This window comes from Molothrus ater, chromosome 18 (genome assembly GCF_012460135.2).
Source record: "Molothrus ater isolate BHLD 08-10-18 breed brown headed cowbird chromosome 18, BPBGC_Mater_1.1, whole genome shotgun sequence".
Lineage (NCBI taxonomy): Eukaryota > Metazoa > Chordata > Aves > Passeriformes > Icteridae > Molothrus > Molothrus ater.
Window position 1 is genome coordinate 12,736,774 of NC_050495.2, and position 27,586 is coordinate 12,764,359.

General features: G+C 49.3%; 1 protein-coding gene across 1 annotated transcript; it reads right to left on the reverse strand.

Annotated features, from left to right (window-relative positions):
* Positions 1–1,556: 1,556 nt before the first annotated feature.
* Positions 1,557–27,397, reverse strand: ASCC2 (activating signal cointegrator 1 complex subunit 2). Its single transcript, XM_036393522.2, has 19 exons — positions 27,355–27,397; positions 24,973–25,068; positions 23,296–23,454; positions 22,786–22,956; positions 20,761–20,890; positions 18,866–18,933; positions 18,320–18,430; positions 17,204–17,316; positions 16,191–16,265; positions 15,551–15,658; positions 14,425–14,493; positions 13,733–13,807; positions 13,146–13,323; positions 12,388–12,602; positions 10,773–10,892; positions 5,941–6,171; positions 3,775–3,883; positions 3,167–3,243; positions 1,557–2,445 (listed from the first exon to the last, which is right to left on the reverse strand). The coding sequence occupies exons 2-19, from the start codon at positions 25,051–25,053 to the stop codon at positions 2,277–2,279; spliced, it is 2,259 nt and encodes a 752-aa protein (XP_036249415.1). The 5' UTR covers positions 25,054–25,068; positions 27,355–27,397; the 3' UTR covers positions 1,557–2,276.
* Between the last annotated feature and the right edge of the window lie 189 nt (positions 27,398–27,586).

Here is a 27,586-nt window from a genome sequence, read left to right on the forward strand (position 1 = left end):
TGATAACCCTTGGCTTCTGCCTGGGAAGGGTGAGAAGCTGTCTGCTTCTTCTGGTCTGTGCACAGAAAAGAGGCTTAGAATCACTCACAGCACCTTTTGTAGCTCAGCTCTGGTGGAATTCCTGGCCTGGGGCCTTTCAGAGCTGCAGGTGCTGCTGCAGCCCTGCCCTACCACGAGTGTGCTGAGAAGGGATCAGCTGTAGCTTCAGAGGTGCTGTGGATCCCTTTCCTGATTATCCCTGTGCCACCTGGCTCCTCCCATGGCCGCAGGAGCAGAAGTGATGTCAGGTTTGTGTCACACCTGCCTCCATCCCAGTGACCCAAGGGAAGGGGCTGGGGAGGGAGGGGATCACTCAGCTCCCCCAGGGGCTGGCGCAGAGGAGTCATGGAATGGTTTGGATGGGAAGGGACCTTAAAGATTGTCCAGTTCCTCCACCCTGTGCAGTCATTCCCTTCTCCCTGAAGAGCCCAGCGCTGCCTGGCCCTGTCAAACACTTCTTTCTACACGGGAAGGGATATTTGGGCACTTTCTGGGGTAATGACTCAGTTAATTCCTCAGCTCTCAGGTGGCTGTACGGAGATGTGGCTGAGTGACTCCTCCTTTTCCCACTTTCCCAGTCCAGCAGCCCCAGCTCCCCCTCCTCAGTCCATTTTCACTAATCAGGAGCAATTCCAGCCCAGGCTGAGGCAGAGCCCATCAGAGGCAGTGCTCACAGCAGCTTTGTTGGGTTTGCAAACGAGCACCAGGGGGGTAAAACATTTACTCTGAGAACACAACGAGCACTTAAACACTTGTGCTTGTTTTTGGAGCCAAACCCAACTACAGCTGTCCCAGTCCCAGCTGTGCTTTATGGAGATGGTTGAGAGAAAGGTTTAAACCTTCCTAGACAATCCCATCTGAGTGAGTGCCAGCTCCCTGAGCTCTGCTGCTGCTCCACACCAGGCTGAGCAGCTCAGAGAGAGTTGCAGGCTCAGAGCAGCTGAACCAAAGCTGAATACAGGATGAGGGGACAGCACTGCAGTGGGCAGCAGGGAGGAGCTGCAGGAGAGCAGCATTACCCCAGCAGGGGATTTTCCTGGATACAGCATTTGGGGATTCTGGTAAATCTATTCCTTTTTCCACGCCTGTCATTGGGAGGTTTGGGCAGCACTGATAGGCAAAGAAAAATCTCCTTGGAGCACTCAGGGCTTCCCCTCATTTCATGGCAGTGGCTGTTCTGCTGCATTTCTGCTTCTCTGCACACAGCCCCACAGCAGCTCCAGTCACACTCCTGCCCTCTGCACAACACCAGGCTCCAAGGTGTGGCCCTTACTACCACCCTACTAGCACTTTACCACCCCACTGCTCCTGCAGCACTGGGATTGCCCTGGAGCACAACTCACTGCTGATTTTCCCACTGTGGGGGTGACAGCCACAGGCACTGCTGCAGTGCAAGAAAATACAGTGTGGTGGGGAGAGGGCACTCAGGGCACATTAACCAGCAAATTAACCAAGCAAAGCTAATTGGATACCAGGAAGTTCATCAATACTGTCTGTAAGGGTCTTAAAAAAACAGCTAAGACATCTACATCTTTTATTTGTACCATCTGTTTTCACAGGCCTCACTTGAGGGACAGAAATCCATAAGGTCTGACTCACCTGGACCCCTGTGGGTCTGCTGGCAGTGAGAGCAGCCTGAGCCTTTCTCTGCCAGCACAGAGCTGTGTCAGGAGGTTTAGGTGGAGATCAGGGCAAGGCTCTTCCCCCAGAGGGTGCTGGCACTGCCCAGGCTGCCCAGGGAATGGGCACGGCCCGAGGCTGCCAGAGCTCCAGGAGCCTTTGGGCAGCACTGCCAGGGATGGACAGGGTGGGATTGTTGGGGGTCTGGGCAGGGCCAGGGGCTGGATCAGTGATCCCTGGGGGTCCCTTCCAAGCTGGGACAATCTATAACTCAAGTTCAGGATAAGGCATTTCCATGGAAGCCGTGCTCTCAGAGCTGCCCACTCCAGGGTGGGCAGGAGCCAGTATGAAAATAAAACTCTGAATTATAAATAGTACAAAAGGGCAGGAATGGCTGCTGCAGCCTGTCCCATGTATTGGCTACAAGCACTGGCACACACAGTCAGTGCAGCTCCTTCCCAGGAACAGGCAGCACTCCCACAGGGAATGCAGCTCCGTGTGAGCCCAGCCGCCAGGTATTGCACCCTACATCCATCCCCTGAGCAAAGGGAATGCCGAGGCAAGGGAGCCTCCTCCTGGGCAGGGCCTGGGACGGCGCAGCCCCGCCCCGGAGCTGCTCAGGAGGGGATCATGCCCTTGCTGCGCTTCCTGTCGGCCATGGCCCGGCGGTTGTGGTTGGCTCGGGTGCTTTTGTTGGCTTCTTTCTTCCTCCGCTCCTGCAGCGTCTCCCGGCTCTGCCCGTGGCCCTTGGCGTTCCCAACAACGGCAGAGCTGTCGTGCTTGTGCCTGGAGGACACAGAGCAAGGACATCACAACAGGCACACTGCACTCCTGGGGGTGAAATCCCACATCCCCACAAACGCCGGGGTGTGAGGGGTTCAGCTCAGGGCTCCCACGGCAGCCCAGGAGCAGCATCAGCTCCACCACCACTGTGTCCTTCCACACACTGAGCCTGTCAGCTGAAAACAGCTATGAAACTGTCCCAAAATCCCTGTGGGAGCTGTTGGAGCTCTGGGAGTTGTGCTCTCCAAGAGCCTGTCTTCCACAGGGTTCTGCTGCTTGGAGTGACAGGACAAGGGGGAATGGCTTCATGCTGAAAAATGGGAGGTTTAGATTGGATATTAGAAGGAATTGTTCCCTGGCAGGGTGGGCAGGCCCTGGCACAGGGTGCCCAGGGCAGCTGTGGCTGCCCCTGGATCCCTGGCAGTGCCCAAGGCCAGGCTGGATGGAGCAGCCTGGAACAGTGGAAGGTGTCCCTGCCCATGGCAAGGGGTGGAACAAGATGGTCTTAATGTCCCTTCCCACCCAAACCACTCCGTGATTCCATGCCATGCCTACCCCTATTCAAAGGGATAAAACAACCAGCAGTGAAATAAAGGGTGGGTGAGGAAGTTCATCCCACTGTGGTAGGACCCTGACACATAGGAATGCCAAGGAACAGGAACACCCCCAACAATTCCAGTCAGCAGCAGAAGAGCTGCAGAGGCAGAGGGAGATCCTTGCTTACCCCTTCCTGGCAAGGAAGGCCTGGCGCCTGGCCTCAGCCCTCTCCCGAAGGACAGCGGGGTCCTGCACAAAGTGGTCCTAAAGGAGGCAAGGGAACAGGTCAGGAGACACATCAGCACCAAGGGAACAGGTCAGGAGACACATCAGCACCATGCAGCAGCCTGGAGAGGAGAGGATTCTGTTTGGAACAGAGTCAATTCCTGGTTCGTTACCTCTGGACCAGTGGGATTGGTGTCAGGGACTCTAAACACACACCTGGCACAAAACCTGCCTGAAAACCTTCCCAGCCCATGGCTGCTCCCAGCACATCCATGGAAACAGAGTGCCAGTTACCCCCAGAGTGCTCTGCTGGCTCTGTCTGTCTCTGGGATAAAGCAGATTAAAGCTCCCCACGGAGGAAGTGTCACTGCTCCAGCACAGTTAGGGCAGGAAGCTGTGGAGAGCTGTCCTTGGGGACACATCACAGCCCAGCAGCCACTGAACAGCAGCTCAGTCCCTGCTGCTGCTCAAAGATTCCCTCTCTGAAACAGAAAATCTGCTCCACATCACCTGCAGGTGAAGCAGGGAAGAAATATGGTAAATTTGAATGCAACTCCAGCTAAATGTCACCTTTGTTCTTTCTTTTTCAGCTTCCTCCTCCTCCTCTTCATCCTCTTCCTCTGTCTCCTGTCCTTCTTCATGTCCTTTAGGTCTCAAGACCTGAGGAATTGTGAATGGCCTGGGAAATAAGACACAAATAATTAGAAAAGAAAATAGCACAGCCACAAACAGTTCTCTGAACAGCACATCCTTTGTGGTTTGCATTATGTCTTTAAAAGATGAGACTCTACAGATTTCATGGACTTCATTTTCCTGAACAAAAACAAACCAAAAAACAAAAAAAGCAGGAGACCCAGGAGTTAATACCACATTCCTATAGGCAATTAACATACACACAGTCTCCACTGGGGAATGTTCACTATGAAATTGTCACTGAAAATAATAATAATAATAGTTAAAAAAAACCCCAACCCTGAAACCTCACAAGGAATATCTCCACAGAAACAACTGCTTCCTTTGGGAAATGGGCATCCAGACACAGCCACAATATTAAGGAGTATCCTTTGCTAGGCTTTAGCTCAGCAGACAGGGAGCATCTGCTGTACCAGACAAATTTGGACAGAAGCATTCATGCTCAGGCAGTGCTGTGCTCCAAACCCTCTGACTGGTCAGGGCTACTCAGGGAGCTCCAGTTCCAATGCTGTGCCCCAGTTTCCTACAGGGGGAAAACCCTGGAGAAATTAATCAGGCTTTATGAATCACTCTGGCCATGCAGAGCAAAGGGCCTGGGGGTGGAGGAAGAATTTACACATGCCTATAACTCTTCTTTAACATAAATACGTGTCTGTGTTTGAATTCCATTGGATTCAGACCCACCATTCCACTGCCAAAGAAATAAATGTAGAACCAGAAAAGCCTTTGTTATGTCAAACCAACAGATCCAGTTTTCAGCAGTGACATCCACTAATTGTTTCTAGGGGCACTGAGACCTGAAAGAGGGAAAAACACCTGGCTGCCACATTCTTACAGGCAAAACACAAAAAGGATTTAAATTGAAGCTTCTCAACACTTTAGGAGAGCGAAAAAAGGGACAAAGAGCCTCAAAGCTTCCTTTTGGTTTGAGGTTGGGAATGGTGACATCTTCATAATACATCAGAATTCAAAAGGCCACTTTCAGAAATGTTAAAGCAGCTTTTAAACCACACATTTTGTAAAATAAATATTCTCCAGCCTCCATCCCCATTAACCCTTTGTTTCTCAAAAGCTAAGTGTGTGCAGTTGTCAGTCATGGTGCAGAGTGCTGTGCAGCTCACTCAGAGGGGATTGGCAGGGAAAAGTCTGTCGTAAAATTCTCAAATTTTGAAGTTTTCCTTTGCTAACCAGCCATTTTAGGTTGCCCAGCTCCACTGATTTTCCAAGCCATTTTTCCCTGCTGCAGGGTAGTTTCTCCAAGGAGAGGCACAGCTGAGTACAAGTTTCCACACATGACAAATTCCCCTCTTGGATTTCCTGACTAATTGAGGCAATGGCTGAGTAGAAGCTGGAGAACATTCTGGGCACACTCTGTGTTCATTTGCAACACATTCCTGAAGTTTAGGAATGGTCTGGCTAGGAATTTGGTTTGTATTTATGTACAGACACTTTTCAATGAGGTCCTTTGCCTCAAGAGTGCCATCACTTTCTGTTCAAGGAATAGCCTGCTGTAGGGGATAGAACATAAGTAAATAAAGGTAGTATAGAAAGTAATCTTAGCCCCTAAAGAGTTGCAGCTGAGCCAATTATTAAGGATTAGGAGCAGGCCTGATGTTAGCAGGCTGCAGCTGTAGCCAAGAAAAAGAGTGTTATAAAAGAGTAGATTGGTTGGCTGAGGAAACTGGAGTCAGTTGGGTACTGTGAGGACAAGGAACAGTCAGTGCCTAGAGGAGCTGCCTAAAAACAACATCGAGGAGGTACAAAACTCTAGCGATAGGGAACCCTTGCAATGTAATGACAATAGAACTCTTGCACTATAATGACAACAGCCCACCCTGAGAACACTCCCTATCCACAGGAGAAGGGAGCCCCAAACCTCCCTCCTTGCACATCACAGTGCAAACAGAGAAAGGGCTGGTTTGAATCCCTCGTGGAGGAACAGAGCCCAAAGCAGCGTTTCCCAGGTTTGTGGGAGCCAGAGAATTCCGTGGTGATTCCCCCGTGGCTCCCTCCTCCCTCCCTGCCCCTCCTCTCAGCATTCACCTCCTGGAGATGAGCTCGTCATCCGAGTCAGCGTCGTTAGCGCCCACTTGGTTCCCATCGTAGGTGTCGTCGTACTCGTCCTCGTAGTCCCCGTAGTCCCCGTAGTCGTGGCCGGCTCCGGGCGGCAGGGGCAGCTCCTCCAGCACCACGCTGTACTGGCTGTAGCGCTGCCGCTGCTCCGCCACCAGCCGCTTGTCATTCACCAGGCTCCGCGTCGTGTCCTTCTCCCTCCTGCCCGCGATCGGGAGGAAAAGGAAAAGGGGTTAAAACCCGCCCCTGAAGCTGCTTTTTGCCCTGTTAGTCAGTGGAATGTGAGGCAATGCAAGGCTCATCCGCAGTGCCACAGGCTCCCCTTACCCCACCTTTGGCCTGCTGCTTTGTGGAATCGTGGGATGGTTTGGGCAGGAAGGGATCTTAAAGCTCATCTTATTCCTCCCTCACACCTTCCCCTAGCTCAGGATGCTCCAAGCCCTGTCCAACCTGGCCTTGGATACTGCCGGGGATCCAGGGGCAGCCCCAGCTGCTCTGGGCACCCTGTACCAGGGCCTGCCCACCCTGCCAGGGAACAATTCCTAATTCCCAATATCCCATCCAGCCCTGCCCTCTGGCAGTGGGAAGCCATCCCCCCTCTTCCTGTCACTCCAAGCCCTGTCCAACCTGGCCTTAGACACTGCCAGGGATCCAGGGACAGCCCCAGCTGCTCTGGGCACCCTGTGCCAGGGCCTCCCCACCCTCAGAGGGAACAATTCCTTCCCAATATTCCCTCTATCCCTGCCCTCTGGCAGTGGGAAGCCATTCCCTCTTTTCCTGTCACTCCAAGCCCTTGTAAACAGTCTCTCTTCCATCTTTCTTGTCAGCCCCTTCAGGTTCTGGAAGGCCACAATTAGGTCATCTCAGAGCTTTCTCTTCAGGCTGAACAATCCTAATTCTCCCAGCCTTTCCACACAGCAGAGCTGCTCCATCCCTTTGATCATCCTGGTGCCTCCTCTGGTCTCACTCCAGCAGCTCCAGCTCCTTCCTGTGCTGAGCCCAAGGCTGGATGGAGTGATCCAGGGTGGGTCATTTGTACCAGGGCTGTTTGGCCACTAAAAAAAAGCAGGAATTGGAGATGACCACCAGCACTTCAGACAGAGAGGAAGCTTTCACAGGAGGCCAAATGCAATCCTATTGCAGATGAAACTTGGCCAAGGTGCATGGAGCACAAATGTGAGGGAAAAAGGACAAATGTAGATCGGGAGATCCAAAAAACAACCAGGTAAGAATGAGAATAAACACAATTCCCAAGGCAAAGAACAAAACAGTAGAGAGTGACTGTGATTCAACCTCTTGGAGCACTGCAAGGGCTTGTTTTTTTAAATTTAGAAGGCAAGTAAATTATAGTCATTTTATAGAAGGGAAGACCAAGAAACAGAGGGTTTAAAAAGCAGCTACTGAGTGTCTGAAGCTGCACAAGCATAAGCTCTGAAGTCCCATTTCTCAGACCAGCCAAGTACATATTTACAGCAAAGCAACAGGGGATTCCACTGGCTAGCATTCCCAGGAGAACTTGCATCCCAGGATATAATCCCAGCAGTGGATTTTATCAGAGAAAGGACCTGTCCAAGGCAATGGCAGTGACTCAGGAAGGGACAGACTGAGGAGATGTGATCCAGCAGCCTGGATTTTCATTTGGAATCTCAAACCAAAGGAAGTTTGCAGCTGGAGGTGGTTCCTCTCTGCCATGACTCACTGCCTGCATTGGTGGCACACACAGTGCCCTGCCAAGCACGTGGTGAGCTCAGCAGCCCAGGATCCCTGGGATAACAGCTCCTGTGGGAATTCAGCTGAGCCTGAACCCAGCACCTGGTAATTGCTTCCTGTCCAGCTGGTCTGATGACTGCAGAGGAGCTGCATGAAATGGTCTGGGCACCAATCCCAGGAAAAACAGTGGGAGAGCTCCTCTAGTCCCATGGAGCTCAGGACATGCTCTGGCTCCAGGAGACAGATTCAGCTGACAGCCAGGGCTGGACAGACACAGACAAGTGCCATCACTTTCAGGATCAGCAGAGTCTATGTTGGCACATTCATTTCCTTGTGTTTGATTCCCTCCTCATCCTGGCTGGATTTGTCTTTCTCAAGGACAGTCTCTGCCCCAAACTGCTGATGCTGAGAGTGGCCAGGACAACCTGCTCTGGCTCTTTAGGCACTATGGTAACACCAGGCTTAGCAACAGCACCCTGAACACAAGAGAATTTGGTGAGCAAAAGGTATTTAGAAGGAGAAAAAAATATTTGATACAATTCAAATCCAAAGCACATCTCAGACTAAGCTTGGAAAGCCCTGTTACCCCAAAACTGGGGTGAACCATCAGTGCTGAATATTAAATCCTGGAGACAAGGTACTGCAGCTTTTCCTTGGATTCAGTTGGATATGGTCATCTTTGGACACTGCTGTTCTCCAGGTTTTAAACTACTCAAGCTACAATTAATATGTCTGGAGTCCTGAAGACTTTTCCTAAATGTTCTGAAATGAAGGGAGGCAAATGACAGCAGGAAGAGCAGCAGCAAGAGGATAATCCCAAGAGGTCACATAACTACAGCAGGAGAGAGGAGAACTTCTCCAAGAATGCTGGTACCCCTGGGGGGCAGTGCTATGGGAGCACATCCCAGAGCCCAGCTCAGGGATGATTTACAGCTTCCAAAGCTCTCCAAGTGAGCTGCAGAGGGAGCTCCGAGCAGGATATTCCAGCCACTGGATGCTCTGTGCTGAACCCGGTGCTCTCTGGCCTTGACCAGCTGCTGCTGCTGCTGCTGCAAGGTTCTGGGGAACTGGGACAACCCAGCACACCTGTGCAAGGTTCTGGGGAACAGGGATAACCCAGCACAGCTGTGCAAGGCTCTGGGAAACAGGGATAACCCAGCACAGCTGTGCAAGGCTTTGGGAAACAGGGATGACCCAGCACAGCTGTGCAAGGCTCTGGGAAACTGGGATGACCCAGCACACCTGTGCAAGGCTTTGGGAAACAGGGATGACCCAGCACAGCTGTGCAAGGCTCTGGGGAACAGGGATGACCCAGCACACCTGTGCAAGGCTTTGGGAATCAAGGATAACCCAGCACAGCTGTGCAGGGCTCTGGGGAACAGGGATGACCCAGCACAGCTGTGCAAGGCTCTGGGGAACAGGGATAACCCAGCACACCTGTGCAAGGCTTTGGGAAACAGGGATGACCCAGCACAGCTGTGCAAGGCTCTGGGGAACAGGGATGACCCAGCACAGCTGTGCAAGGCTTTGGGAAACTGGGATAACCCAGCACAGCTGTGCAAGGCTTTGGGAAACAGGGATGACCCAGCACACCTGTGCAAGGCTCTGGGGAACAGGGATAACCCAGCACAGCTGTGCAAGGCTCTGGGGAACTGGGATGACCCAGCACAGCTGTGCAAGGCTCTGGGGAACAGGGATAACCCAGCACAGCTGTGCAAGGCTCTGGGGAACAGGGATGACCCAGCACAGCTGTGCAAGGCTCTGGGGAACAGGGATAACCCAGCACAGCTGTGCAAGGCTCTGGGGAACTGGGATGACCCAGCACAGCTGTGCAAGGCTCTGGGGAACAGGGATGACCCAGCACAGCTGTGCAAGGCTCTGGGGAACTGGGATAACCCAGCACAGCTGTGCAAGGCTCTGGGGAACAGGGATAACCCAGCACACCTGTGCAATGCACCTGTCTCACAGAGCAAGGCACCACCAGGAGGAGAAAGGTTCTGCCTGTGAATTCTCAGCTATGACACAACAAAAGTCATGGCCTTGGCTAAAGAGAAAAGCAATTCCTTTCTTGCTTAGCCAAGACAGGATCAGCACTGTGGCACTGCTCTGAGGAGCTGGGCCACTGGACTAGGGAACAAAAGTGGTTTTCTCCTAGAGTTTGATGCAACTTTGCAACCAAAACCTTAACTGGGTGCTCTCAGGTCACGTGGCTCCAGCTCCAGCCAGACTTTTCGTTATCTGCTGTAAGATTTCATCCCAACATTAAGATCACCCTTGGATGGTTAGAGGAGCAGTTTAAAGTCCAGTGGAAGGTGTCCCTGCCCATGGCATGGGATAGAACAAGATGAGCTTTGAAGTTCCTTCCAACCCAAACCGTTCCATGATTCTGTGATATTTTTAAAAGAATCTGGAACAAGGGAACCACACTGTAGGGTTGACATCAGTGGGAGCCAGCACCACTCAACCAGCTAGGCAGAAAGCAAAGTGAAAACTGGTGGGGGTTTGTAGAAATCTCTGCTCGTGGCAGGGGGATCCCTGCTCATTGCAGGCAGATTGACTAAATGACCTTTAAAGGTCTCTCCCAACCCAAAGGACTCCACAAGTCCAAGTGCCCTTCTGCAGGAAGCTTTACAGCAGCAGGGACAACACAAGTAGTCTAAGGCACTGAATGTTATCAGATGTTGAAGTAGATGGATATTGAATCTTCCCTTGGCTCTAGATCAAATCATTAGTTATTCTCAGCTCTGAGTCACAATCCCAGGCTCAGGGATGGGTCTTTTCAAGGTTTGTTGTTCAGTGCAAGTTTAACATTAAGCCCAAGGAGGAAGAGCCTGACATTACAAATGAGCTTGGCAGAGCAATCTCCAGCAGCAGACACAGGAAAGTCAATTAGGAAAAACACTAAGTGAAACCAACCCCCTCATAATATTTCACTTCACTTTCCCAGACAAACAGGTGGGAAACATTTTTGATAAGCCTTCCCCCCTGCCAAAACATTCCTGCAGGAGGTTTTTAGGAGAGATAAATGTGCAGGTTCCCAGGTGTTTGTTCCTCCTGACAGGCAGAGTTAATGACTGGGTGCCAACACTCACCTCTTGCCTTTCTGGATCCGAGACACATCCACTGCATCCCTACTGAAAACATCAAACTCATCATTCTGGAAAATGTTACAGCGAGAGCTGACCAGAGGGGTAGGGTCTGGCTTCATCTGTCTGTTAAAAAACAAGGAGAGAGAATAAAAACAAAAGTGAAGTGAGGAAGAGAAATCCTCTCCCTTCCCTAAGCCCTTGCTTTATCCTTTATCAATCCCAAAATATCCTGAGCAAAAGATCCTGAGCACACCAAGAGGTGCTGGCTGAGTCACAGGGCACAATCCCTTCCCTTCCCAAAGCTTGGATTTGAGGGGAAACTAAAGTAACTCAGAGAAAGCCAAGAGAAAATTCTTCTGCTCATTTCAGAGTCTATCAAACCATGCAGGACAACAGAATATTCAACAGACTGCCTGGTCTCAACACAGTGACTCAGTGAAGACAAACACTAAGTGTGATGAATTACAGGCTGGAAAAAATTCCAATAATTTGTTGCTACTGATTTCAAGATATTTATCTCCCTTGTTAAATCTTTCCCAGGGTTCCAGGTTTATGTTTGCTCAACTTGTAAGTCAAAAGACTGTACTTTTGACATTCATTTTGGTGGTGCAGACAGCTCAGCTGGGCAGCTGCAAATGCTGCTGTGCTCCCCTTTAAATCAGCAGGGGTCACAATTCAATATTTCCTATCGAGCCAGCAGCTTTGTTTCAAGATGCAAAAGGCAGGAAGAAAAAAAATGCAGCTCTATCTTGTGGAACTGCTGGCTTTGCAGAAAAACCAATCCTTCCTAAAGCCCGTCCTGCACCACTTGTGCCAAAGTCAGCAGATCTGATTGTGGGAACACAAAGATTGTTGCAAAACTAAGATTTTTTTTACATCATTTTTCCGATAAAGATGCTTTCCTTTAATGCAACAGTGAGACAGTCTGCCCATAACTCCATGAAATGTGAACATACAGCACATTCACATCCTGATGCTCTGTCAGGAACTGCTGGTGCAGCACAAACACACACTCACAGCTGCAGACAAACTCCAACAGCTCAATCCTGCCACCAGCTATAAACCCTCCATCCCCTGCCCAATCCAGGAAAGCAGGACAAGCCTGGCAAGTTTGTCAGAGGGAACATAAAAATGGATCTGATTTGTTCCATCTTCACTCACAAAGCAGCAGCCTGTTAAATAACCATATTTGACCCTGTGGGTTGAATTCTGGCTGAATTCCAGCTGAAGATGTCCTTTCCTGCAGGACAGCTGGGATTTTCACAACAAACGCTGTGACAACAAACGCTGCAGCAAAATAACTTTTGAAGGCAACATATTCTATTGCCCAGCATTCTATTTTATTCTAGTCTAGTTTAGTCTAGCATTTCATTTACAAGTGGTTTTGTCCCCTGTCACAAAACACAACCCTGCACCTGCTCTACTCTAACACTGAGCAGCAAAGGTCCCACTCCTCTGCAGGGACACAAGGAGGGCAGAAAACTGGTGACAGGTGACAATGAGAAGCCTTCACTTCAGTTCTCTACCCCAAATATACAAATTCTTAGAGCTCTACAAGTGTTGAGCCTCCAGTGAGAACAATTAAGCGAGACAGAAACAACCAGAGCTTGTCCCACACCTTTGCATCCTTCGGTCCAGCTTATCCAGGTATGGCACCAACTTCTCCTCCAGGATGTTGTTGATCACCTGCTCTGTGTCGTATCCATACTCCTCCAGGCAGGCCAGGATGAATCCCTCTCCAAGATCTGGCAGCAGATCCTTCACTTGGGAGATCAGGGAGTCCAGCTCCACGCCGCACACACAGGCAACGGGCGCGGCCGCAGCGCCGGCACACTGGGGACACCAAACACACCTGGTGGCACTGGGCAGGGACACAGCTGCTGAGGGCAGGCAGTGTGCACAGAAATACAGGGCAAGCAGCACTCTGGGCCCTCAGGGTTTACACACACAAGTTCAAGACTGGAGCCAAAAGAGAACCCAGCTGTTTAAACTACTGGCTCCTTTTGCCAGTCCCTGAGTCAGCAAGGACACCCTGGAGAATCCCTTCCTCAAATAACAGGCGAGCTCTGCATTTCAAAAATATGCACATGAACTGCAGGGATGGAACAGAGTATTTGAGTAATCTCCAGCAAGGGAAAACCCAAGCCATGAGAGCTGGAAGCAATTTGCTCAGAGATAACTCAGGATTCAGGTGTAGCTTCATGTCTCATTTCCCAAGGCTGCATGGAGATCCAGCAAAGGTCAGAAATTACACCAAATCTCATGTTGTCCCCAAAGCTGAGCAAACCAAGCCTGTCCTCACAGATAGAGGAAGGCCAGAAAGAGCAGAGCCCCCAGGAAGAGCAGAGCCCAGTCCCAGCACAGAGCTGTACCCACCTCATCCTCCAGGGCACACGCAGCCCCCAGATCCTCCCTGTCCTCAGGGGTGCTCTCCACTATGGCTGGATCTCCGTTGGATGCTGCTGGAGCTTTAACAGCTTGTCCTTTTCTCCTGTCTACTCCTTCCCAGGCACTTTCCACTGCTTGGAGGATATAGGCTGTCCTGGTCTCATCTCTAAGAGCACAGCATTAAGGACATTTCTGGATGCACATGTTCAGGGATCACCCTGAAGTAACTACAGGATTGTCAGCGATGTCCAAATTTGTGCCTGCATCAACACTCACAAAACCATGGAATGGTTTGGGTGGGAAGGGATCTTAAAGCTCATCTTGTCCCACCCCCTACCATGGGCAAGGACAGCTTCCAATACACCAGATTGCTCCAAGCTCCATCCAAGCCTTGGACACTTGCAGGGATGGGGCAGCCTCAGCTTCTCTGGGCAACAACTCCCCCCTATCCTTTTTTTTCTGTTAAGGGAAAACTTTCCAGTACTTCTTGCCAGTCATGCAGCTTAACCAGAGGCAGAAATGTCACTGGTGTGAAGGAATCCAAGAGCAGCCAGGGGTGCAAAGCCCAAGGATACAGTGCAGAGGATGCCTGCTGGAGCAGACTCACATCATCCTCAACAGGGAACAGCTCATCATAGTCACGGAGAAATCTGAAAACACAGGAGCAAGTTTAATCAGTGAAGCTCAATTAATTACCACTACTGTGCCTCTCTGACTGCCTCAGTGCTAAGGTAGGAACAGAGAACCTCTCACCCAATGCTGGATTCCAGCCATGCCTGATTTTGGTGCCACTACACCACAGCAACACTCCTCAGGTGTGAGGGCTGGAACCCAGGGCTGCATTACAGGGAAAATCTGCTTTACCATGTGAATGTGCTCAGAATGCCAGCATGGGCAGGAGGACAAGATGGAATTCCCAGTTCTGCCACCTCCTTTGCATCTCCAGCATTCATGGTTAATATTTTTCTGGTCTGGTCAGCCCAGCTGGAAAGCACAGATCAGTAATAACAGCCTAACTTGTCAAGGCAGCTAATGGCTAAATTGCTCTTCTTTTCTTTGAGAGGCTGGATTAAAGGGAGTGAAGAATAGCATTTCTCAGTGCCAGAGTCTGTGCTGCAGGCTGAAATCCTCTCACTGCACTTCTCCCAACTACTTACAAGATTTCTGACTCCCAAATGCCTCGTAATGCTGCCTCAGGCAATTCTGCTGTAAAGAATGGCAGAGGAAGGAGCTGAGCCCCCTCAGGCCTCTTGCCAGCCAGACTCACCTCCTCTCCTGAAGCACTGAGGTGAAGATCTGCAGAAATTCCTCAATAAATGGCTGAATATTCTCACAGCTGCAGGAAAACAGCACAGTGAACACTCAGAGGCAAGTCTGCCAACCCCACCAGCCAAACCACTCCCATTTACACACCAAGGTAAAGCCCCATTTGAAAAGAGATTTCAGGCCACATTTGGCTTTCACAGGAGCAAAGAGTCAAATGGAAGCAAGTGGTTTTTAAGGCTTCAGCAAACATTTCAGCACTTTGATCTAAAGCTGTATCACACCTAGAGTTACAAGTTTTCAGACAGACTTTATAAATAATTTGATGCCTCAGACTTGCAGTGAGCAGGAAATGGTGTGCACAGCTTTTGGAATTGTGCTCTTATGATGTCTTGGGATTACACCAGTGAATTTTCCAGGAAGTTTGTGCTCACCTGTGTAAGAACACCTGCCAAGCAAACTCCCACTGCAGCCTCAGTACCCAAACCCTGGGTGCTGCTGAGGCTCCAAGCCTTGTTCCAAGGCACCTTGGGGTGGCAAGGGACCTTAAAGCCCATCCTGTTCCACCCCCTGCCATGGGCAGGGACACCTTCCACTATCCCAGATTGCTCCAAGCCCCATCCAACCTTGCCTTGGACACTTCCAAGGATGCCCAGCTTCTCTGGGCACCCTGTGCCAGGGCCTGCCCACCCTGCCAGGGAACAATTCCTAATTCCAATATCCCATCCATCCCTGCCCTCTGGCAGTGGGAAGCCATTCCCCCTTTTCCTGTCACTCCAAGCCCCTCTCTCCAGTCTCTCTCCATCTGAATTGTTGGACCTCCAGGTCCTGGAATGTGACAATCAGGTCTCAAGGTGTTACACATGACCAAACTTTGCACGAGCCACACACTGGAGTCAGAAAGCTTATTGGACCCAGCTCACCACAGATTCTGGACCAAACAGCTCCATCTGGAACATTCCTGATACACAGGGCAACAGAATTTGACCTTAGCCAAGCTTTTTTGGCTACAATCCCAACACAAATAGCAGTTTCTGTTCATTTTCTCCAGTAAATTTGTAAATGAGAAGCAATTTCTCCCACACAGCAATCAAGTAATTGGTGAGTAGCACAGAGCCAAGTGCCAATACCTGCTCTCTAGGATGGGCTGCAGACAGACTTGGTTTACTAGGATGTGAAAAACCTCTATCATCTTCTTTCTGGAGTGTGAAATCCTCCTCCACAAATCAGCAAAAACACTTCAGAGAGAGCAAAAGACACTATTGGTGTCAGCACCAGAATCTGTAACACACCTTTATGCCAGAGTTAATCCTCTAGAAGAAGAATTTCATTAGGATTAATATCTCCTTGCTGCAAAGACCAGATATTAGACACATTTCATGGTCATTAAGGAAAATCCATGCCCTAAATAAAGCTTTTCAATCCCAATTGTTCTGGCAGCTCCCCACACGAGACCCCTGCTGTACCAGCACAGCCTGTGCCTCACAGTGAGACTGAGCTACACAAAGATATCATTCATGTTCTCACACTTTGTAACAATTTGAAAGCACCTCCCATCAAATTCCTTCTTACACAGCACTAAAAATGATTCGTCACCCCACTGCCCAGGAAAATTTGCTATTACAGAAGTCATCTCTTCAGAGCCCTTTGAAGCAGCATAAAAAAAGCCAGGCTCCTCAGGGATGGGTAAAGCAGCATGAAGTGAATTCTTAACTAAGCCCTGGGAAGTCTCACTAAAGATCCAAAGGAAACCTTTGCAGGAATTCTCACCTGTTATCTTCATAATGCCTCTTCTTGATTGCAGATTCCAGCTCAGGAATTGCCAGTTCATAAAATGAAGCTAATCTGTACAAAGGGGAACAAACCTGTACCTGTCAGCTGAGGTTCCAAGAGTCATTTGCTAAAAGGCAGAACAAATGGCTGATTTCATTAAACCCTCCTCACCAGCAGTACCCATGAGCATCACCTCATTTTGGTATTTTTGCCCCAGAACACAAGCAAACACACCGCAGAAAAAAGAGCAGCACTCTAAGGAAATCACAGGGAGGTCTTTGAAGGGGTAAGAAAGAAAAGCATTTGAGAAGCATCCTGGTGCTGATCAGAACCATCTGCTCAACCCAGAAAAACTCCCAACACAGATCTGCAGCCTGAGAAGACCCAACACTCTCAGAATCACAGAAACCTTCATGTTGGAAAAGCCCTGTGAGAGCATTGAGTCCAACCATTCCCCAGCACCGCCCTGGGCAGCTGTGCCAGGGCTGGACATCCCTTTCCATGAAGGAATGTTCCCCAACACCCAACCTGAACCTCCCCTGGCACAGCTTGAGGCTGTTCCCTTGTCACTCAGCTTTTGCCAAACCTCACTGATATTCTCTAGCATAAAACTTGGGCATAACATCAAAGGCATTTGTTTTCAGACCCTGAAGAACTATTTATCTGAAATACTTTCTGCTTCCCTTGCTTTGGGTCCTACAGCAGGAAGTTCCTTTTGTCCATAACTGGTCCCTCTCCACCCCTGCCAGAGCACACCCAGTACTGTTCAGCTGACTGGAAATTGTCCTGGATGCCTGGCTCTAGGATCACTCCTAAACAACAACAGACATAGAACAGAAAATCCACACATCCCTATATCCATGTATTTATAATGGTGCATTCCTGTCAGAGAGAACCCAGCAGCCTCTGCATCAAATCTGTCTCCTCATCTAACAATGGGACAGGACACAGTGGCACATGCAGTATTTGTACACGGCCAGGACAAACTCAGTCTGCCCTCCAAGACATACCTGTAACAAAACTCGTGTTTTTGGAAGGTCTGGCAAGCCAAGGGAAAGACATCAAGAAAGGCCCAGAGAGTCGTGCAGGTGTCACATAAATACAGCACAATGTCCTTCAGCTCCTGAGAGGGAAAGAGCAGTTACTGAGGGAAGAGCCAGGCAAGTTTTCCCAGCAGGGACACAGAATATTGGGGCCAGGCCTCTTCCTGACTGCAGAGTCTGTATCAACCATAAACCTGTTACAGGGCCTGGGGGCAGAGACAACATTTCTCCTAGAACTCCTAATGTTTGTTTAAAGGTCTATAATGCAATCCCAACTGTCTGCTTTCATTAAAGATCCTGGGAGATTATGAGAACCCTCATCAGATCCTGCTCTGGACAGTGGCTTTGCCCTCAATACACCCTCCATATGTGGAATTCTTCCCCATGCAGCACTTTTCATGAAGCACTGCACAGCAGAACCATGGGAATCAAAGGGAACATGGGAAACATGGGAATCAAAAGGAACATGGGAAATGTGGGAATCAAAGGGAACATGGGAAATGTGGGAATCAAAGGGAACATGGGAAATGTGGGAATCAAAGGGATGTTTTCTACAGTCTGGTCCAGTGCAAGCTGCATTTCCAAGGCAGCTGAAACAAACTGAATGACACTAAATGACAGTTTCAAACTATCACTTATCAATAAATCACAGTTTGGTTTGGTTCCACACACAAACTGAAAGACTAAGGTTTTTCAGAGGACCACATTTACTGTCTTGGTACAGCCCCCAGCACATAAACCCCTCTTAATTAACTGCAGTTAAATGATACTGTTGTTAAAACACACATTTCTGAAGGAAAAAAAAAACAAAACCAGCTCTTATGACCTCCAGGGTTAGGTGGAGACTTCTGTCAGATATTGTTACATTATTTATGAGCTCATTAAGCAAAAAAGTTGCCAGGTTAAAAACTATCCATGTTCCAAAGGATATGGTTGAAAGGAATCAGCTCATGGTGGAAAGGTTTTATCACCATGTCCCAGGACAAAGAGTGCAACAATGGCACAGAACCATGAGCTGTAGGAGCTCTTGGGAACAGAATGATCCTCTGTGGCCTGCTCAGGGTACAGAGAGTTCACTCCTACCTGGAGGGGCATGTTCCCTGCAGTCACACTGACTTTCTCTTCCAGTTTCTGGGGCTCAGCAGAGGCCCCTTCACACTGCAAACCACACTTGTGCAAAATATTGTTGAACACCTAAATCAGGAGAACAGGGCAGTGTTAACAGACAGGAGCCAGCAGTGGGACACAGCAGAGAAGCAGAAGCTGAAGGAGAGTGGGAGGGAAGAATCATCAAGTAATAATTAGAGATAACGTTCAAAACCTCCCTGACACACATTAACAAACCAGGGAAAGGGAGAAACAGCAAAGTCAGGGGAAGCTTAGGCTGGATATTAGGGAAAGTTCTTCCCCCAGAGGGTGGTCAGAGCTCAAGGAGTGTTTGGACAATGAGTGGGATTGTTGGGGTGTCTGTGCAGGGCCAGGGGTTGGGCTTGATGATTCTTGTGGGTCCCTTCCAACTCAGGATATTCCATGATTTCATGAAACACATTCTCCCCACCTACAATGTTCCCTTTCCACTCTTCAAGCTATGCCACATTTCCAGATGAAATCCCAGCAGGAAAGCAGTACCTGGAGGATAGTGGGCAGAGTTTCATCAAGGTCACTGAAGTAACTGGGCTGCTGAGTGAAGATATTTCCTGAAAGGGGAAAGGAGAGCATTTCCATCAGTTCAGACATTGATGCCAACGAGCAAATTTGCATCAGAAAATGGTACTTGTGTTATTGCTGACACCCCAGACACACCTACTGACCATGTGGGACACAGCCCACCCTGACTCCCCAGCTCATGCACGGGCTCTGCTCCCAAAAAGCTGATCCATCAGCTCTCCAATGCCCCTGGAGATCCAGCAATGGGAATATGCTCATCAGAGCAGAGCAAATGAGATGTCAGATGATTCACGCTCCAGGGGCTGAATCAATGAATAATGCAAATACTATCACTGAACAACCCCAGTTCCTTTATTTGACAACTGGAGTTGACTTTTAATTACTGATAACAGTTCAGCACACACCAGGAGATGTGCTGCCGAATATTTCTTAAAGGTAATGAGGCTTTAGTAACACCTGCTATTATATTACTAGGACTCCATTATCTTTACAAAATACTCCACTGAGTAATGCCACACCATAAATCCTCACCAAGCAAGCATCAAGGCTCCTATTTTCCTGGGAATTACTGTTCAGATTATGACAATTAAGAGTTCTCCAGCAAGGACAGAGCTATGAGACAAGTTTCAGATAAACTTCTCAGATACCCTGAGAAGAACCTCAAGTTTCTGAAGTTATGAATTACACACCAGAACTGCTCACACCATTACTGTCCCAACACAGTGAAATAATCAGGTGAGGAAATCTTTGGTCACCTGCATGCAGCATGACTATGTGGCAGTCCAGAGCATAATTCAAAGGAGGTTTCATTACTTAGGTCTCTTTTGGAATATTTTAAGACCCAGATAATCTGAGCTTCCCATCTGAAAAGGAAGCATCTGTCTTGCCATGCCTGCTTTCCATCTCTGAGGCACAACAGAGGAATTTAGAGTAGAAGCTACTGAAAAAGGATAAAAAGATTAAAAATGCAAAGGTTTACCTAAGATTTTCTGGCTGGAAATCTGTCTGCACCACATGATCTAACTAACACTTCTCATGTGAGCGAAGTTGGAAATGAGACAAAAATAACTACCAAAGAAATGGAAAACCTTCATCCCATGAGCTGCAGACAAAGTGGGTTAGAATTCAGGAAGAGCTGACTTAATCCAAGGGTAGATATTGTTCCATTCAGGTGATGTTAAAGATCACAGCATTGGGAAGGGAGCACAGGATAAAGAGAGAAGCTAAATCAATATGCTCTATCTTCACTCCTCAGCACCCATGGCTGGATGCTCCTCCCTGTGTACTCACCACCAAGGCCCCGTGTACAGACACAGAAACCCAGGGATAAGCACAGCTTGAGCAAGGCTCTGAAGTGTTTGTGGTTTGGAAGCTCTGGATACATTCAATGCCTGCACTGAAGTTTCAGGTTCTCCCACTTCCCATAGCAGTGATTACCTCACACTGAATGTTTCACTTGGCTGCCAGCTCTGGGAACAACAGCACTCACAGCTGGACTGTGCCCATCTCCCAACCCTCCTCACCCTTTCCCACCTCTACCAGGGTTTTACAGAGCCCCACATTCCTCTTACAAGGGCTGAGGGCACATTCAATTGGCACAGGAAACAACTGAGCCTAGGTTTATGTCTAACAACATGAGCCTAGCTCAGGGCAGCAAAGCAGGACGTGAAGCTTTCCTTGGAACAAGCAAAGTGCACACTGAAAAAGAAAAGCACAATCTGATCTAGAAATGACAGATCTTAGGTGCTACTGAACAATTAATTTTCAGAACAGTTCACTGGTATAAACCCCACTAAGTCACTTCCCATATAAGCAAAAGCCTAAATGTAGCAAGTTGTTCCTTGGCTTTTACTGACCAATCATCTTCTGGAGCAGGAGCCCATTTCCTTTCCCAAAAAGGACACAGAGATCCAGAATCTTGGGGATATCGAAGAGGAAGTTGTTGTAAATAATTTTTCCAAAGACAGAGGGAGTGATAAAATGATCCTACAAAGACAGGAAAAAAAAAGGAATTTAAAGAGTAATCCATATCTTGATCTGCAGTAACTCCAGCATTATAATGGCACCTGTAAAAACATCTCTCAAAGGTGTATTAAGGAATTTATTTCATAGAAGGCAGCAACTCTTCTTGAAACAGCTTCTGTGGAGCCATCTATTCCCACATTCCTGTCCCTGCCACACCAGGCACCCCACTGGTCCCTTCACCAGCAGCTGAATTAATCTACCTGAAAGTTTTACAAAAAATCTCCCTGCAGGTCCCCAGTTCCCAGCCTGACACCAGAACAGGGCAGGAGCAGGAATGAATAACCAGGCACAGGGACAGCCTGAGGTTCCTGCACCCTGGAGAGCAGAACCCAGCACCAGAGACCACAGAATCAGGGACAGGCAGGGAGAAACCTCAGAGCTGCAGCTCTCCATGCTGACTGCTGAACACTGTGCCAAAACTCATCACATTTGAAGGCATTTCTTACAACATTCTGGATGAGAAAAATCCCATTGTCTGACACTGAGAAACAGGCAGCTGGAATGGGATTTTGGATTTTCAGAAGCCCAGTTTGCCTGTGACAGCAAATGTTTTCAATCCCAGTGAAAGGCAGGGCACATTCTCCCTGCTGAAGCAGAGGGATGGGGCTCAGTGCTGGCCAGGTTCCCTTTCCAGAACTCCTGCTGACTCCTGCATGACAATGGACTATTCATTCCCTGCAGATCACTCAACTAGAAAATGGTTTCAAATGCTTGCCTGCCTCTCCGAGTGGTGAGGTTTAATCAGATCCTGCAATGAAAGACACCACAGAGGTGTCAGGTACTTCTGCTGAAATGGTGCCAGCTGCAGGCTCCAGCATTCCTTCATCCTGCTCCTGTCCCACTCCTCCACTCCCAGGCCTTTCCCTCAAAACATCCTGAACCTCAGCAGAGTGATAAGCAAGAGAATCAACACAGCCCTAGCACATGATGAACCAATGAGGAGATCCAGTGATTGCTGCAACACAAGGGGCCTCCCTCACCCTGCCCAAAGGCCTGGTGAAAATCCCAAAGCTCCAGATGGGAGCTGCACTCACACAATTAGTGATGAGGATGTCTTTAATTATAGAATCTCAGAATGGGTTGGGTGGGAAGGGACCTCAAAGCCCATCCAGTGCCACCCCTGCCATGGCAGGGACACCTCCCACTGTCCCAGCCCCAATGTCCAGCCTGGCCTTGGGCACTGCCAGGGATCCAGGGGCAGCCCCAGCTGCTCTGGGCACCTGTGCCAGGGCCTGCCCACCCTGCCAGGGAACAATTCCTGATTCCCAATATCCCATCCATTCCTACCCTCTGGCAGGGTGAAGCCATTCCCCCTTGTCCTGACCCTCCATGCCCTTGTCCCATGTTCCTCTCCAGATTTCCTGAAGCCCCTCTGGACACTGGAAAGGGCTGTGAGGTCTCTCTGGAGCCTTCTCTTCTCCAGGCTGTATGCTTGATGATGCCAAGATAACTGTAATTTAGAGAGATTTCACTGTATGTCCAAAATTTGGGGCACGTTCAAGGAGAGACAAGTATTAGCAGGAATTTTGTGGCACCATGTGGCCCTGAGAGAGCGAAGGCTCAGGAAGTGGTGGCCTGAAGAGCCTGTTCCATGTGGCCACACAAAGGCCAACGTGCTCTCTCTCCTCTTCCCATGACATATCCAAGCACTACACAGGGATAACCCGCTATTACTCAGGAAGGAGATGCAGGCAATTTGGATACTTCAGCTCTGAGTGCTATCACCTCCACTTTGAGACCCCAACTGATAAAATCATCAGCGAGAGGAATGCCGTGCCAGAAGGAAAATGATTCATTTCTCTCTTTTTTCCTAAGTCACACAGCCTGGAGCACCTGCAAAGCACGGGAATATTCACCTTGGACTCCTTGTGGGTGGACATCCTGAGGAAGGTGAGGAAGACACTGCGATGGAGGCATTTCTGCAGCTCCTGCACCTCCGCGTGGCAATCCCACAGCATGTCGAACTTGCGAGGGGCCGAGCGCAGGTAGGAATCCAAACACTTCTGCAGGCTCTCATCAAATATCACCTGGCACAAGGAAAGGCAGGAAAATAGGAAGGAGGGAATGTCACACCTTCATAGGTTGTGCTCCTGAGCAGCCCAGTTAAATTTAAAGCAATCTAAACCACTCAGACACACGAAAAGGACTCCCATATCCATCAAATACAAACCAACTCTTAAAATTCCCAATGGAAAATCCTTAGGGAAATACTTTCTTTGCATTCTAAGGTGCAGTAATGGAAATTAAATGTTTCCTGCATGACACAATAAGCATAAACAAATCTTTATGAAAATGATGTAAGGCTCATGGCTTTTACAAGCACCTGGATGTTTACGTTGTATCTTCAGATAAAAAGCAATGATTACCTGGCACCAGAATTTGTCATGAGGCAGAGCCAGAAGCCAGTTCAGGTCATCTGCAATGAATTTTGCTCGTTCCAGGAATTCCTCCACCAGAGCAGGGTCTCTGATGGCAGGAGGGGGCTTGTACAGCACGAACGACCGATCTGCTTTAATTTCTGGGTGCTGCAGAAAGCCAAAAAACCACTATATTAGAACTGTATTAGAACTCCAGACCAAGTGACAGGAATGTCACCAGCTGCTCACTGAATTCCAGGAAACACAGAGGTACCTTTTAATACAACTTAACATTATCAAATCACAGAATGGTCTGTGTGGGAAGGGACCTTAAAGCTCATCCAGTTCCACCCCTGTCATGGGCAGGGACACCTTCCACTATCCCCAAGCTCCATCCAGCCTGGCCTTGGGCACTGCCAGGGATCCAGGGGCAGCCCCAGCTGCTCTGGGCACCCTGTGCCAGGGCCTGCCTGCCCACCTTCACAGGGAACATTTCCTTCCCAATATCTAATCTAAATTTCAGTTTGAACCAATTACTCCTTGTCTTGTCACTACAGTCCTGATGACAGGAACATTCCCTTCCCTGGTAACTTCTCATTTTCTACCCTTTCAAGGCAGTGGGTTTGTATCTTTCTTTATGAGCAACATTTTCAGACCTTGATAATTTGGCAGTTGTTGCTCCTTGCTTTCTCTTAACCAAAGCCTGACAAAGCAATCCTCCCACGCCATCAAAACAAAGAGCAGGAGCTTCCTGGCATGCCTTTGAACTCTCTTTTTCCTCTGACTGGTTCTTGCACAATACTCCATGAACTCAAAGTGACACAACCATCAAAGACAGAAACACTTTGCTACCTTTCCCAAAGGTTACTGAACAGGCTTTGCCCAAATGCACCCACCCTAAAAGGAGAATTCAGTGAGCAGCAGGTTTGGCCTCTGCCTCATCCCACACGTGTGCTCAGGGTAAAGCTCCTCAGGAGTGAGCAGCACTGACAGTCCCACTCCTGCAACACACCCAAAAGGCTCTCTCCAGGCCTTATTTCTGGGAGAAAAGGGTTTCTGTGGGTTGAATTTTCTGGTTTCATCAAGCTGAAGGCACAAGGGATGAATCTCAGTGCCACAGCTTGGAGCTAAACCTGAGGCAGAGCTTGCAAAAACTCCCAGAGCATCCCTCCATGAGAGCAAAGGTTACAGACCCAAGGGAGGGAGTTGTGCTGTAAACACAGTTCACTCCAGATGTTGAACACAGCAAGTTTGGGTCTCATGTTTTGGGTTTTTCTTATGGTGGGTAAATGAAAGCTCAACTATCTGAACACATTAAAATAAGTTCTTTAACAAGCAGGCTGAACAAATTTCACAGAATCACAGAATCTCCTGAGCTGGAAGGGACCCCCAGGGACCATCCAGCCCAGCCCCTGTCCCTGCCCAGACCCCCCAACAATCCCACCCTGTCCATCCCTGGCACTGCTGCCCAAAGGCTCCTGGAGCTCTGGCAGCCTCGGGGCTGTGCCCATTCCCTGGGCAGCCTGGGCAGTGCCAGCACCCTCTGGGGGAAGAACCTTGCCCTGATCTCCACCTAAACCTCCCAGCACAGCTCCAGCCATTCCTGTCACACATCCCAGACAAGCCTCAGTATAAGACAATGATTTATTGAAGGTCTGTTTGGCTTTCAGGAAAACCAGAGCTCACCAGTGCTGGCAGAGTTCTCAGCTTCCCTGTCTTGGGATCCCTTTCTGTCAGCTGGAGCTCGTCCAGAGGCAATGCTGGCATCCTGGTGGCTTCTTCCTGTCCTCAGCAAACAAAAGCAGCACAGGATGCACTTCACAAGGTCAGTCAGGCAAGAGCAGAACAAAAGAGGCTGCAGCCCTGCTGTAACAAACTCACACTGGCTGGGAATACATTTATGCCCAGCAATTTATTCCCCACCAAAATGCCAAATTCTGGGGGAACCTGGATGTGTATCAGAGGAAATCTGGAATGTGGTGCTAAACTTTCAGCCCTGATCATTACTGAAAGGCCACAGATATCTTCCAGGAGAACAAAACACATTTGGGGACACTGTTTAATATGGAACTTAGATATTTAAATGGGGTTGCTGAAGAGCTGTGCTGAACTCTGGCCTTGGCAGCCTCTTTCAGCATTTGCAGTGTCTCTCCTGACAGCACAAACTGCAGGAACAACCCAAACACAGCCTTGCCTGGGCTTTAAAAGAGTATTTTTGGTGCCTGTGTGTAGAATCTCACAGCTCTCAGCCAGACAAGGGACACAAGCTGAGCCTACAAAAGCCTTCCCCACTCCTGCCAATTCCCATGTGCTCACAAAACCACAGCTTCATCTCCAACAGCATTTGTGGGCTCAGAAATGTTTCAATTAACTTCCTGAAATTAACTATAAGTCAAATATTAGAGTAACTCGATAGAAAGAATGTTATGGGCACTGTTAAAAAAGTTCAGAGTTACAAAAAATGAAAGTGGCAGGATAAAAGAGCTTTTGAATTCTTTAGGGGGTTATGAGTTCTGCAAAATGGTACTAAAAAGTTATGGTCTTATTAAGAAAGTCACACATCTCCTTAGATGCATGTTTAATTGCAGTCACAGTGCCTGGGCTGAATAACAATTAAAACAAGAGCAGTGTCTCTAAAGCTGAACGACTCTGACTCAGGAGTGAGGTCATGGTTTAGACAGCAAGTGAAAAAATAACATTTTTCATTTCATAAATTTGTCACCTATGGATTTAGGCAAAAATTCTGTAATCTAACATTTTAGAGCTCAATTAAAATAATACAGCAGAGCAACAGCAATACCCACAGCTTAGAAAACTAAAAATAATTCTGTCTTTTCAGAGGAGTTTAAAAACTAAAATGTTGACAGAAGCAACTATTACTTTATGATGAACAATTTCTTTGGGAAAAAAAAAAACAGCAGAACTTTTAAGCAGAATAAGCCAAGCTGGCTTTCAGCTCAGTTTTGTCATATATTTAATTTGGCTCTTAAAATTTTTCGAGTCATTCTGAAAGTTGCACATAGAAATGTGTGTTTGTAACACAGAAAAACATGCCAAGTGTCTCATTTCAAGCCTGGAAGGCACCAAAGTCTCCAGTCCAAGTCAAAAACATCCTGGAAGAGACAGAAGCCCTGCCCAAAAGCTTGTTTAGCTAGAGAAAAGAATAAACCTGAGTATGGGATAACCTCAACAGAGAATCATTCCTGATCATTCTCAGAAGCTTTTCCCCCCATAAAGAACTTTGGTCTAAACCACAAGCCCACAATTAATCTGTCGTGCCCAGTGATTTCAGGAACAGTGGAAGAGCCAGACAAAGAACATGGACCAGGGAAAGCTATTTTCCCAGGGAAATTTATTTTCCCAGTGCCAGAAATGATCCCTGCTCTGCAATTCCCACTGATGAGCACATCCATGGAGACATCCAGGGTGAGGTGACACTGCTGAGGATGAGGCAGCCACCCCAGCACAGCTAGCACAGGGAATGCTGCAGCATGGATTCATGGAATGGTTTATGCTGGAAGGGACCTTAAAGCTCATCCCATTCCACCCCTCACCATGGGCAGGGATTATCCCAGGCTGCTCCAAGCCCCAGTGTCCAGCCTGGCCTTGGGCACTGCCAGGGATCCAGGGGCAGCCCCAGCTGCTCTGGGCACCTGTGCCAGGGCCTGCCCACCCTGCCAGGGAACAATCCCTGATTCCCAATATCCCATCCATCCCTGCCCTCTGGCACTGGGAGCCATTCCCTGTGTCCTGTCCCTCCATCCCTTGTCCCCAGTCCCTCTGCAGCTCTCCTGGAGCCCCTTTAGGCCCTGCAAGGGGCTCTGAGGTGTCCCTGGAGCCTTCTCCTCTCCAGGTGAGCACCCCCAGCTCTGTCACCTCGGCCCTACCCCAAGGCCAGACACCCCGAGTTAACCCAACACCGCCGGTTAACCCGGGCCCCGCCGCTCCCGCCGCCCCCCGGCCACGTCCCCTGCCCGGTCCCGGTCCCTGTCCCTGTCGCACCGGGCCCTGCCCAGCCGCTGCCGCTCACCCCACCCCAACCCCGCCACAGCTGCCCGAGCCCGGTACCAGCGCTCGCGTCCCACCAGCCCCGCGACGCTTCCGTGGCCAAGCGCTGCTTCCGGCCCCGAGCGGAACTACCGGGCTGGGCGGGGCCCGGGCCGGCTCCGCCTGTGGGACCGGCCCGGCTCCGGCTCTGCTTCTGGATCGGGGGGCGGCCCCGGGGCCGGGTGTGGATCAGAGGGGCGGCACCGGGGCCAGGTGTGGATCGGGGGGCGGCACCGGGGCCGGGTGTGGATCA

Bases quoted from the DNA above. Each gene is read 5' to 3' on its own strand.
- ASCC2 (XM_036393522.2), bottom strand. From the start codon at position 25,053: ATGCCAGCATTGCCTCTGGACGAGCTCCAGCTGACAGAAAGGGATCCC. The intron at 23,455-24,972 runs GTGAGCTCTGGT...GGCTTTCTGCAG, and splicing joins TGAGAACTCTGCCAGCACTG to CACCCAGAAATTAAAGCAGA. The intron at 16,266-17,203 runs GTATGTCTTGGA...CCCTTTGTACAG, and splicing joins AAACACGAGTTTTGTTACAG to ATTAGCTTCATTTTATGAAC.